Consider the following 13,304-nt stretch of genomic DNA (forward strand, 5'->3'; position numbering starts at 1 on the left):
TGCAGAAATGCAAAATTGAAATAATACAGCCTACAATGAAAATATGAAAATTTCAATAAGGAACAGAGAGTGTGTGGAATTGGAAAGAGAATAAGGGAAACTTCAGAATAAACGTCTCATAATAAATCATGAGAATTCCTAATTTTGGAATATAATCTGGTAAGAGAACAATTTAACCACTATTTATGAAGACTCAGTTTAGACAAAAGAGATCTGTGAAGTTTTACTTAATTTTTTCTATAAAATATAATCTATTGAAGTGTTTCAACAGGCCACTTAGATTATTTTTTTGTTGTTGTTGTATGTATCTTCAGAACAGATTCAGAAAACATTCACCAAAAATTTTCTTGGAAAATTTTTTTCTTCCTCAGAGAACAAGGAAGATAGATGAGGTTCAGCACTAAATTTCTATTATTCCACATTATTTACCAGACTAAGTCTATTACATTGCATAGCTATGTTGATTAAAATGGCCTGTACAGACACTGGTCTATAGTCAATCAGTGCTTGATTGTTGCCCTTGAGTATGATTTGCCTTCAAACAATTTGCAGACTTTTACTAAACGTTACAAAAGAGAAGGATCAGCAGTCTGCACAGCGGCTGGGAATGGCTTGTGTAAAGAGGCCAGTGGGACATGATATCTGAAGCTTTCAGTGCTGCACTGCACCCCTGAGTTGTTCAATTACCACTGGCATAAGTAAGAGACCTATTATTATATCCCCAAACTTCTATGACTGAATTTGGCATCTTTAATTCCCCAACCATATTTAATTTAGCTATTTAACATATGCTTGCATGTTTGTGGGAGACAATGTGATTTCTTTATTTTAAAGCCAAATTGTGCCCTGGGTGTGCTACAAGGACAAAGAAAAAAAGTTTGGCTGCATTAAATAGACAAACAACAGTAAAATCAGATTTAAAGGTCTCTGTTTCCCTCTGAAAAAAATGGTTTAGAATGGTGGAGTCCAAATGACACTTCTCTGAAGGTCTCTTACTCCATAGCAAGCATAAAGTTAACTAAAAAAAGTACAGAAAAAATACCTGTCCAACCAAGAATTTTAACAGCTGTACTATTTATAGGATCAAGACCCTGAAACTTAATGATTAATGAAGATTGACCGTACCTGCTGACTTGCAGAGTCAGACAAGAGTAAATGAGCCATGAGGAGGTTGTAAAAGGCAGAGCAAAGCCCCTGCAGGGCAAACTCACGGCAGCTGCTTACTGCACATTCACCCCTTGCAATGGGCTGCAGCACTCAACCTGCTGAAAACTATGTTTTTCCAGCCTGAGTGTACTATTTCGTATCAGTCACCAAGATGTTAGTCCTCATTTAACACCTTGCTGCCCTAGCACATGCCCCTCTACAGTACTTTGAGGCATTACACCTGTTGATCAGGCTTGATAGCTGTGAAAAACAGAAGCCACAGCCCCAATTGGATCTTGACCCGATTGCAGTGTGGATTCAGGTTTTCCCCATGAAAGACATTGCAACCCATACTACACGATTTGAAAGTGGCACTCACAGGCTTGAAAATATGATGTTTTACAATCTCTGAGGCATGGAGGGAAAGCATATGTCTTATTTGATCAACTTTCCTTTCTTTCTATCCTGGCTGTACTGCAAAGTCTTGCATTACATGAAGCACTTGGCTTCATGCAGTGCATCCACGTGCTTTGTTTTCACTGTTATTTAACAGTATATATGTCTCCTTATGGAAGCAAAGGCTTATGCTAGTAGTCCAGAAGTAGCATTTTAGTGTCTTGCCACTATTAAGGAATTGTCACCGAGTTCTGTTCCACTAGGTAATTCATTGAATAACAAACTGCATCTGAGCACAGGCAATACGTAACTATGAGTGGCATGCAAGTTGTTGTACACGCAAGTTTTTTCTCTGCACAGCTGTTTAGAAACCATTAGGATGTTCACATTATAATAACAAAACAGTGCAAACCCTTGAACTAACCATCTTTTTCCCCTCTCTAGTTACTAGCGCCTAGCCATGATACAAGAGACATCAGTATTTCTCATTGTAAGCATTTGCTGGGTATTTAAATAAGAATCTTAAATCTATATCAACACAGGCAGAACTGGCAAGCACTATCTGAATGAACTTTAATTGTGCTAATGAGGGATGAGCACAATGAGTACTGTTTGTGCCACAGAAATACAAATTTAGCTATGCATAAAATTTGAAACTTTAATCTGACAATTAGAGTACAGATTTCAGACTGCAATCCATACAATAAAGCTAATTAATCAATCTTCCTTCCACTGAGATCCATTGGGGTGGTTTTTTTGATCTATATAGTTTCCATTTGCACCCCACTCTGCTGACTTCAAACTTCCTCTCTACCTCAGTAAAGCTTAGTGAGCTCACTGCATTCTCAGTTAGACGTATACCTGGCCATAACGGCAAAACTCAGACTCCCTTCCCATTACCCACAGCTACAGTGACATTAACTACTGAGATACAGAAATGAATGCTGACAAGTTTATTTTAAAATAGATGAAGCACCATCATTTCTACTTCTTAACAGTAGCTGATGCTAGCTTATTCTTAAAAAAACAAAACACACCACCACAACTGTCCATATTAAATAGATTTCTTTCAAAAAACACTAGAAAATCATTTCATTTTAAGGAAGACTGAGTCACTCCAACATCAAATAAGTCACTTATTCTTACAAATAACGTGAAAAGTTTTCTTACAAAATGTGTGAAATGCAGAAAGAGGCCTCTAGGCAAACTACGTAGGAAAACAGGGCAAATAGGTATTGAGTTTGTGCATCATGCTTGCTATATACAAAGAACAGAAGATGCTTCAGGAAAAGGTGCTAGGATTACGTTTGTTTCTGTCTCCTTGCAGATGACCAAAACAAGAACTTTTGAGTATTTCCCTTGAAAAAAAAATATAAATGCTGTTCTGAAGCAAGTGAAATCATCTCTAAATCATTATTAAAATTAGCATCAATATTATTACCCATCCTGTAAATTATAATCAGTATGATTCAACAATATTTCTAAGTTTGCAAAGTCAAAGAGCAAACAATACCTCATTTGAGAATCAACAAACAACAGACCTACGTAATTTCTACCTACTTTCATAAATCTGATGTGTATTCTCAACTTCCAGAACTCCTTTTCTGCAATGTGATCTTCAAATAGCTGGAAATATGATTTTGTGAATCACCATTCTGGATTCTGATCCTTTAAGTAACGATAAACATTTCAGCCCACTGAATGTGTTTGTTAAGCAAAGTACTACTAAGCATCAATAAAACAGCAGAACGTAATTTGTGACTGATAAAACAGTCATTACAGCTGTGGCAAACACTTTCCAGAGTCATAATCTACATCTGAATGGACAAAACTATCTAGGTAAAGAAATAAAAGCAGCAAAATGTGCAAAAAACTATTTTTATATTCACTTTGAATAACAAATTCAGGTGTCCTAGGCTCTAGTCCAAGTAATTGATGCTCATGTTTAACTTTATGAACGCGTGAAAACAAGCTGAAGTCAAGGTACAAAAGCCTCGACCTCTCGAAGAGGTTGCAGGGAATATAAAATATGCTATGTTGTTCTCATGTCAGCATCCACAATGCTTACACTTAAGCATAGTCTGCATATAAAATGTCCCATTGAGCCAAGCATAGAGTAAGAAAGACTCCTAGAGGTACAGGTCAGGGAAGGCTCTCTCACCTGAAAAGTTCCTGCATGGTCTTCTTCTTTGTCACCTTCTTTTCCTTCCTTGAGAGCGATCAATGTGAACCCTCGAAAGTAAGCAGGAGTGGCAGCAGAAAGCGTCACTAAGATATAATGAAAAGAGAAATAATGAAAACATAATATTAATTGTGAAATCAGCCACTTGCTTATCATTTTACAGTTCAACTTGAAAGGTGTGTGTTTTAAGTTGGTATTAACAAAAACCAGAGCACTAACAACATACAGCAGAGCCAGCCGGAACACCAGAACTGTTCAGTCCAAGTTTCTGCATAAACTGGAAAACACTGGCATGATGTGATGTGAAATAGCTCAGCTCAGCTCCCCCCCCCCCCACACACACAATTTTTTGGCATATCTTTTGGGTTGCTTTTGTTTGTTTTTAAAGGAGATTGCTAATCTGCACAGATCCACAGCAGGATTATTTTGATGATGCTTTGGGGTTGGGGACACGTGTTTGGGTTCAGCTTTTGTTCTGCTCTGAGCATAGACAGAAATCTAGGCATTTTAGTACATGGAAGGTTTCTTTAACAATAAAGCAAGATGACCATATTGCCCGCCTCAGCTCCCCTACACTCAATGTAGTACTCCAGCTGGTGGAGACCATCGCTCTGAAACTATCCTTCTTCTCCCTCAACCTCAGGCAGAACAGGACACAAAGTTAAATTCATGGCTAAAGGTGACCTCTAAAGATCGTGCTGCCAGCTCTGATCGTCAAAGCATCCTAGACATCAGCAAAACACCCTTCATCACCCACCAGCCCTGACCAGGAAGGCATCGTTGGATCCACCAGCAAAGAACAAATAACATATTGCAGAATAACCTGATTTTACCATGCTCAGTATCAAGATCACATCCCTCATTTTCTGCAAGTGCAAAATACTTTTGTATGATTTTTCTATTTACCATCATCCATAGCTAAGCACCACCCAGCAACACTTGATTTCCACCAGCTATGGCTCTTTTGAACACTATCAGAAAGATGGAATGATGCAGAGCTTTGAGACATGACTTTTGAGGGAGGTTTAAAACAGCTGAACCCTTTTCAACACCTTATAAGAATCCTTTTCTGTAATAGAGGTAAATTTTCAATAAAAATTATTTTTCCTTTAATTAAAAGAGACAGAAATCTGTTAAGTAGCTTTTACTTTAAGCATAATGGGGTTTTTACTTTAAGCATAACACTGTTAAGTAGCTTTTACTTTAAGCATAATGCAGTCAGCACTGCTTGTAATACACCATTGTCACACTCTCAAACCCTGACGGGCACAATAAAAACTGAAGACCATGCAGAGTTTTCCTGAGCAAACTGCACCTATCAATGCTGCTTCATGGAGAGTGTTCACAAGAGACTCCATCTTACCCATACAGGCCGTGAGGGGTTGCATCACATTACTAAAAATTACAGATGGCCCTTAAAAGATATGGATTTCAAAATATGCCCAGAGTTAATTTGGAACATAGGGAGAGGCCTTTTATCTAGAAATTCAGTAGTGGAAAACCACAAAATAAGTAATTTGAAGACTTCTAGCATTATGCAGCCATATTTGGGTCTAAAACCTGTGGTGTTTGTGCAAATACATAACTTTTATGACTGTACGTGAAAAAGGAGGATGGGAGAGATACACAAAAAGTTAAAAATTGGAAGTTCCATGTTTAGACCTAGATACCTGCAAACACCGGTGCAAATCTAGAACAGGGATTGGCATAATAGCAAGTCCCCCAAGTTTTAAGATTTCCCATGCTCTTCATTCCATGGAACTTTACTGTGAAGCTAAACCTTATAATTTTGAGGGAGAAAAATGTTCACATTTTATATACAGGAACTGAGGAGTAGCATAATAAGGTTAAAATTTCTGGTTACAGTTTTAAGTATTGTTCCCATTCATTAACTCGTTATCTGCCCAATAATTCGGATTATTAGTCTAATTTTGCAAGCTCTTGCAGCTCTATCTAAATGAAAATCCATAGCCAACCTCTCAGTTGCAGTAATTTAGAACAGCATGCTGCTGGACTCAACCAGGGCGAACACATTATATGAACGCTGATTCTTAGAAACTAACTGCCATAAAGTTTTTGCATGCAACAAATTTTTCCATATATTGTACTTAATTCAAAACTCTGAATCACTGAGCAAAAGGTTACACCAGATATACAAGCAAATGGAGAATCCAGCTGTGAATTGACTCAACAGTTTTCATCGTTTTCCTACAAATTTACAGATGAAAACAGTTTTCAAACTTATAAACAAACACCTACCTATAAAATAGGGAACATCTGAAATGCTAAAAAAGTCATCGGGGGGGGGGGGGGGGGGGGGGGGGGGGGGGGGGCGGGGGAGAAAAAGAAAAAATAAAGAGGATGGTAATTCCAAAGCCTGACTTACAGTTTTTGAATGCCTGGGGTTAGCAATACTCATGCTGTGGTTGCAGAGTCATTTTAACCCAGCATAAATCCATGCTTCCTCCAACAGGAGTGATCCTGGCCTCCCCCACCCTGCACTGCTCCTAGAGCAGCCGTATCCACACAGCTGTGCACTCAATTGAACAAGGGAACACATCCAGCTGAAAAGTAAAACAAAACAAACAAAAAAAATCCCAACCGGATAGTTCAGCTGGGTCCAGTCCCTGAGCAGCTGCACTGTGCAGCCCCAGGAGCACTTCTGCCCGTGGCGGGGACACCCCGATACAAGTGAGGGGCCGGGAGGGTGATGACCCACAGGAGCAGACCATGCTTGGGGGATTTCTGTGCCCATGCAACCTCAGCTCAAGGATACCAAGAGGAATGCGTGTTTGGTCACCCCTGAGCTAGGCCAGAACAAATACCTGAGCCGCAAAGCTGTCTGTCAGTTCCCTGAACTATCCAGTGTGCTACGGTAACACTGCAGTGCCAGGCTTTATTTGAAGCACTCCTAAATGCACAGCCCTGTGATGGCAATGGTTCTGCAGTCACTGGCTCTGGGCTGATGTGTGTCAGTGTTGCATGGGCAGCACTGGGAAGCTGTGGGACTACATCTGGTTTTCACAAGAGAGCAGCTCCTCATTGCGTAATAAGAGTTGAGAGTTCTCTTCCTTGTGTTAAAACTCTGCCTTTTTAAAGAACAGCTGAGTACTGCGCACAATGCCTTCACATTAATTAACGCTCACTGAACAATATGAATTTCTTGTAAAGATCACTTATGTCTCAGTGCAAGCCTCAAAGTTAGGGATTTTACTTTAAAAGGAAGTTTACATATCAACAGTCACTTTTGCCTGTTTCCATCCCCTCCAGCAACTCTGTGATTACCTCACAAGTCGCACTTTGGCACACACCGCCAGGGCACTCCTCCTTCCCCAGTATACCCAGCTAAAGGTGGGGCGATCAAAGCAATTGCTTCTTTGGTTTCAGGCAGGAAATCTGACTTTCCTCATCCTACACTACAGCACATCCTGTGTTGTACACTGCACAAGTACCAACAAATACACTTTTAATATCTACTTTTTTCCATAAAGTGTGTAGCATAAGAATCACTAAAATACTTACAGAATGAGGGTTGGTTTCTTAAGTATAGAAAAGAGTGTTTGCATGTTGGGGGAAAGAAAGAAATGGAAAGCAAAAGATTCAACATTCCTTAGAGAACAAGTCCCCAAACCAATGCAATGGAGTGTGTAATATTAAATGAGCTTTTCCTTGAAAACTGAGAATGTAAACAGACCTACAAGTAGAAGTTCCATTAAAAATGGAAAAAGCATCCACACAGAAGGTTAATCTATGGACTATACTAATCAAATCTTCATTTTCTTCATGAGAATAACAATTTCATGATGTTATGGAGGCAACTGTGTCCATTAGCACGTGAAATGGACATACTATTGCTTTTTTAAAGCAATTCCATTTATATTTTTAATAGGATGAAACTTACCTCGTTAATGCAATCATTAATCTAACTGTAAAGATCAATAAAGCTAGGCTGAGTACTTTCAAGGATCATTACCCCATAACACCACCTAAACATAAGACTCATTTGTGCCCTTTGAATGCAATGGGAACTTTGACCTTCAGTGGAAGCAAGAGCAACTACATCAAGGTCTAAGTTAACCAGCAGGTAGGAGAGGACCTCAACCCCAGGATGGTGTGCCTACAGACCTGGTGCTACGGGAAGAGCTGCCCCACATGCATTTGGCTGCCTGCTCCGTAACAGGAGAGGCAACAATACTGCAGCCTGAACGACCAGGCAGATAAAGGCTACTTGCAGGCTTCAGGATCGGAGCTCACAAATAAGATACTAGAAATCAGTCATGTCACCTGCCCCTGGGGCACCACAAAGCCCATAACCATAGTTGCTTTGTTAGACATGAGGGAGGAAAGGAGGATGGCTCCTCAGCCCTGCTGCTACCTCATTTTTAATTGTCTAAGACAGGAAAATGCATCCTTCCTTACTGCTGACAGTGTTTGCAGACTGGAGGAGGTCAATTCAAACACATTATTTGGTGCTCAGGGCCATTCTCCTCTATCACAGCTCCAGAGAGGTGGAAAACCAAGGCTTCCATACACAAAAATTCACCCAGGATTTGCCCTTAGGGCAAACAGATCCCTGTCTGATACAAAGGTAACTTCAGGAAAGCCATAAAAATTTTCCCAAACACAAGGGGCAGCTGTGAACTGTGGTCTTCCAATTCCCACAAGGTTAGAGTGCTGCAATGTTTCCTCCAGGCATTGCAGCTTGAGGGTCTTATGTGGCCATCACATCAACCAATGATCAAGAGTCACAAACATAAACGGATGCCTCTATACCATCGATTTGGTAGAGTACAGCATTTGTATGGACAGTTAATTCCTGTGTTATCCACATTGCATAAATACTAGTTTATTCCAGGAGCCCAGCAGGGAATGTGCCAAGGATCCAGATTGCATTAAATCAAGCAGGGGCCATGGAAACAGGCACATTTGGCTCCAATGCAATTAAGGTTGTGCAGATCTTCTGTGGTGTTCTACATCTAGTAACTTACAGACAAAAACCCCTACAGACCTGTCATAATCATGCATTTTTTTTATCATTAGTTGGATTTTCTAGCCTTTGTATAAAACAGTAATAAAGTTCCAGTTGTACTGCAGAAATTCCCTTGAAAATGAGCTCTTGAAACTTTCTGTAATGCTGTTATTTTTAACTATTGCCATAGATAATGTATATGCTACAGCAACATTTGCTAATGTTCTTCCAACCATTCAGGACGCGTCCTTAAGGGACTATCTAGACAAGCTTATATGCCACCTGAATACTTCAGTCTTAAGTACCAAAAACCTGGGCACATATTTTGGTCTACCTTTTAACTTTTCACTATTAGCTGTAATTTTCTCACTTCCAAGAAGTTACAATATACTAATTTGATTTTATTAATAGAATTCCTAATGCCGAGACCTAGTATCTGCAGAAAATTAGTTCTGCTAATTCATCTGGGAGTTTCTTTCCCTCTACATTTCCATGCAAGAGAAACTTCTTTGATAGGTGACTGAAACATCCAATAATGCTTTAACAGAAGTAAATTCCAACACTTTAAGAACACTCACATTTGTCACTCTCAAAGATCGTAGCACTTATCTTTATCCTGCTTAGTAGATGCATCAAACTGACATGCAACATGAAAGCTTTCAGACTCAAGGTACTAATCCTAATGTCTGGAACAGTTAAGCAATTTGTGGGAAACATTTTCCTCATATCACATTGAAATAAATAAATTCTTGGGGAAAAAAAATAATCAAAAATCATGCAAAGTTACAGACTGGTGCTCAAAGCTGGTTAATCACTGCTGTCGATGTATTTTTTCAACTTTTAAGAGAACATGACTATGCTATGTGAACACTTTTTTCTCCCTATCTATACTAAGATTCCTATATTCATACAATGGGAAAACATTGCTCTTTACACTGAATCTAAGGAAGGTCAGAAGAAACACTCAGAAGGAACTCAAAATTTGTTTCCCAAAGTGATGTCTATAAAGTACATTAGTTACAGTACCCAAAAAGGTCTAAATTGTTTTCAAGTGCTTTTAAAATACAAAGTCAACAATATACTCCAAGAAGATTTATTTTCAAAGGCATTATAAGGTGAGACAGGAAAAGTGACCAAAAACTGTCTTTGTCTATTAATTAGAAAAATACACTGAAATGAGCTTTGGAAGTTAATTTCAAGGATTGTATGTGAAATGCTCAGCAAAGAGCAAATGCCTCCATCTCTTATTTATAGTGGTCACCAGCACCACCTCTGCCTCTTTCCTGCTTGAACCATCTGTTCATTTCCCCAGAAAAAAATAGGGGGGGTGGGATAAACATAAGTGGAAGATGTGGGAAGTTGGCAGCGTGCTGCATCACTGTTTGCCCATATGCTAACTCATTATATTAGCATTCATATTTCAGGGCAAGAACAATTAGCTCCGAGTTTCCTCTCCTTCCTGCTGAATGTTAAAGCATCTCCTATTCACTCTGTTATATTTAAAGGGATAGGAAGAAATCCTATAGAAGTAGGTGAACAGGGGTAGAGTGTGTTTTGTATCACATCAACTTGTGATCTTGTGCTAGCGCTGAGCTGGTAGAGAGGCATCATAAAAGAAAGGAAATTCCTCTTAATACCGAGTTAGTGTTTGGGAGTAAAGTGATACTGTGAAATCCAACTCCCTCTCACTTGTCATGAAAGCATCCCCAATAAAGTAATGCGTGGGAGTATATTACCCTGCCTTAACCCACGCAGTCACACACACACACACGCCAAAAGGGATACAGGAGATGACAGGCAGAGACACGTTCCAGTTTCAGAGACACTTGTCCTGACCATTATCGTTAGCATGGGATGCGTTAGGATGGCCAACTTACCCCGGTAACTGTTTCCAGGCTTGTAAAATTCTGGATCGCCCTCCACCCTGAGACTAAATTCATTGTACCCTTCCCTCCTGGTGCCTTGGGCTCGCAGGATCCGGCTGCAATATCCCTCGGATTTCGCGGCTTTCTCCAAGGTTTCGTCAGAAAAACCCTTCGCCACCAAGGGGAAAGTCAACGCCAGAAGCCGCAGGGCCAGCGGCTGCAGATGCGCTCCCATCCTCGGCGCTCCGCACAACTTTTTATGGTCGGGGCGGCGGCGGTGCCCGGGAGCCCGGCGGCGGTGCCCGGCGGCGAGCGGAGCGGAGCGGGGCCGGCCCGGGCAGGGGCGGGCAGCGCGGGCGGGCGGCCTCGGTCAGCCCCGGCCGGCGGCGGCCCCCAGCATGAGGCTGCCGGGTCGGAGGGACCGGCTCGGCGGCTGCCGGGGAGAGGGAGGGGAAACGCAGGGAGGGGGCGGGAGAGGAGGGAGGGGAGGAGGGAGGGAGGGAAGTCTGGTCTTGCCCAGCTCCCGAAGTGAAGTGCTGTTTTGTTTCAGAGCGGGTGATTAGCGGCTCGGCGGTGTTTACTTAGCCGAGCTGAATTCGCAGGGTTTGGCGGAGCGGAGCAGGGGGGGACGCGGCTGTCTCCCAGCCATCCAGCGCAGCGGCGGGGAGGGTTGCTGCCGCTCGGGCTGAGCCCGCAGACCTGAAATTAATCACCCGCATTCCTGCCGAAGTCTATAGTTACTGTAGGGATAACAGGGCGCAAAGAATTTGCCGCGCCACCCCCACCCCACCCCCTGTCTTTCTCCAAACCAGCACGCATAATAAACAATATCAACTAAATCAGCACAAACTGACCAAGACAACCTCTTGCTCTCCACACACTTGACAAGCAAGGAGCATCGGCTGCAGCTTCTCGGGTACCACAGAGAGAGATGCGGAGAGGTGGATGTGCTGGAAACACGAGATTCATTTCTACATCAGCCTGCAACTGTGCGTCTCAGCGATGGAGGCTACGTACGCGCACATGCGAGCACACCCTGCACACACGACAGCTGAGAGCACAGTTCACCTGAGCGAACACAGGAGGTCTGCTCCCACACTTGGAAAATTCTGAGCAGATACAAACAGGAGAAAGCAAGGAGAGCACAGGTCTGGTTATTTCACAGTTCTATAAAGCACGCTAAGGCACAATAACACTAAATGTCTTGTCTAAATCCATAAAAGAAGTTTACAGCAGTGGGGGAAAAAAGTGAACCCAGACCCACAAGCTCCCTAACTCCAGTTTTGACCCCTAAATGCTGCTCTTCTCTCTCTCCCTCCACTGCTTTGTAAGTGGAGGGAAAAGTTGGAAAGGTATGTCCTCAATCAGGACCTGAACACTTTCAAGATGCCAAATGTGCAAGACGGCACAAATCCTTTCCAACCACTTTTTCTGGAGCAAGAATAGTAGATTGATGAATACAACTGCGTCTAAGCACAGCTTCCAAGTAAATATGGGAAAGAACCAGTACCTTGAAACTCTTCTGGTACCTACCTAGGCATTTGCTAGTATCAGATCTGCAAATTTTTGGGCTCCAAACTTAGCTTTGGAAGTCATTTAGCAGTGTTGTGTGCCAAACAAAGGTGTTTCTTCAAGGTCTCTGTGAGGATGCTGAACGTTTTACTTTCTGGAATGTTCCTTGCCTTCCTTGCCAAGAGCTTTGCTACTGTAAACTTGTCTATATTTTAGTCTGTTACATGTTTGTAAAGAATGTAAACCATCACATCCTCAAAATATACGTTCAGTAAAGATAGCATTAACAGGTGGATGAGGTTTTTTGCAGACATGGAGTTATTGACAGTGTCCATCCATATGCTTGTGAAGAGGTTGCAGTCAAATATTTTATAACTATGCTGAACAGTAGCATCCAATCCTTAAGTACATGTCTGCTCAGGCACCTGCAACAGTGGCCGTGGTACCATCTATGCTGCTTCTGCCAGACCACCTGGAGAGCCTGCCTGACTGTAGAGACTTCCACTGCTGAGAAAAGCGTTCAACTATGCGAGTATAAATAGTCTTTCCAACACAAGTTGCTTTTTTTATTCCTCTCCTGCTGAACGTGGCAGAAAGAGCAATCCTTAGCTTTCCAGCGTAATCTGCCAGGTCATCTGCCTCCACTCAATCCACATCGCTCACCTCCAACCTGCCAGCATGCAGGCAATAATATTGTCTGCTTTTGCTACTGAAGCTTTGAATTGGCTTGGATATTTACTTTCATGCTTCCGAGGACCCATGTTCATTAAATGACTACTTAATTCCAAGTTCAGCTTACTTAAAACTAAGTTCAGCTACATCATAGACTCTTGGGTATCATTTGACCACTCACTATGTTCACCTCATTCATTTTATGAAAATAAGGTTCACTTTATCAAGGTTCTGAAGTCAAATATATCAGTGAAGCAAACCAATACTCAGCTGAAAGTGACAACTATAACCATACTGGTATAAGGTGCCTGTGAATTTGCTTCTTTCTCCAGATCTGACTCCTCATTTATTTTGCTGAGATTGATTGAAAAGCAATTATCTGACTGCAGCATTCATAGCAGGAATCACACATGCACTTCTGCACAACCTGTCTTTGTTCTGAGCCAGAGTTCTGGGTTCTAACTCAATGCTCCTCCAAGGATTTAATTTTAAGTCATCTTCACAATTTTTTGGTTGGTACCAAACTAATTAAAAGTTAACCAATTCATCAGCATCTATTGAC

General features: G+C 41.5%; 1 protein-coding gene across 1 annotated transcript in view; it reads right to left on the reverse strand.

Moving 5' to 3' along the window:
- Window positions 1–11,012, reverse strand: part of SPON1 (spondin 1) — a 199,816-nt gene extending 188,804 nt beyond the window's left edge. The window contains exons 1-2 of the mRNA XM_040609232.1: window positions 10,571–11,012; window positions 3,704–3,810 (exon numbers count right to left, since the gene is read on the reverse strand). Coding sequence (XP_040465166.1) covers window positions 3,704–3,810; window positions 10,571–10,793 — 330 coding nt within the window. The 5' untranslated portion in view covers window positions 10,794–11,012. The remainder of the gene's footprint in view (window positions 1–3,703; window positions 3,811–10,570) is intronic.
- Between the last annotated feature and the right edge of the window lie 2,292 nt (window positions 11,013–13,304).

Source organism: Falco naumanni, chromosome 10, assembly GCF_017639655.2.
Source record: "Falco naumanni isolate bFalNau1 chromosome 10, bFalNau1.pat, whole genome shotgun sequence".
NCBI classification, from domain to species: Eukaryota; Metazoa; Chordata; class Aves; order Falconiformes; family Falconidae; genus Falco; species Falco naumanni.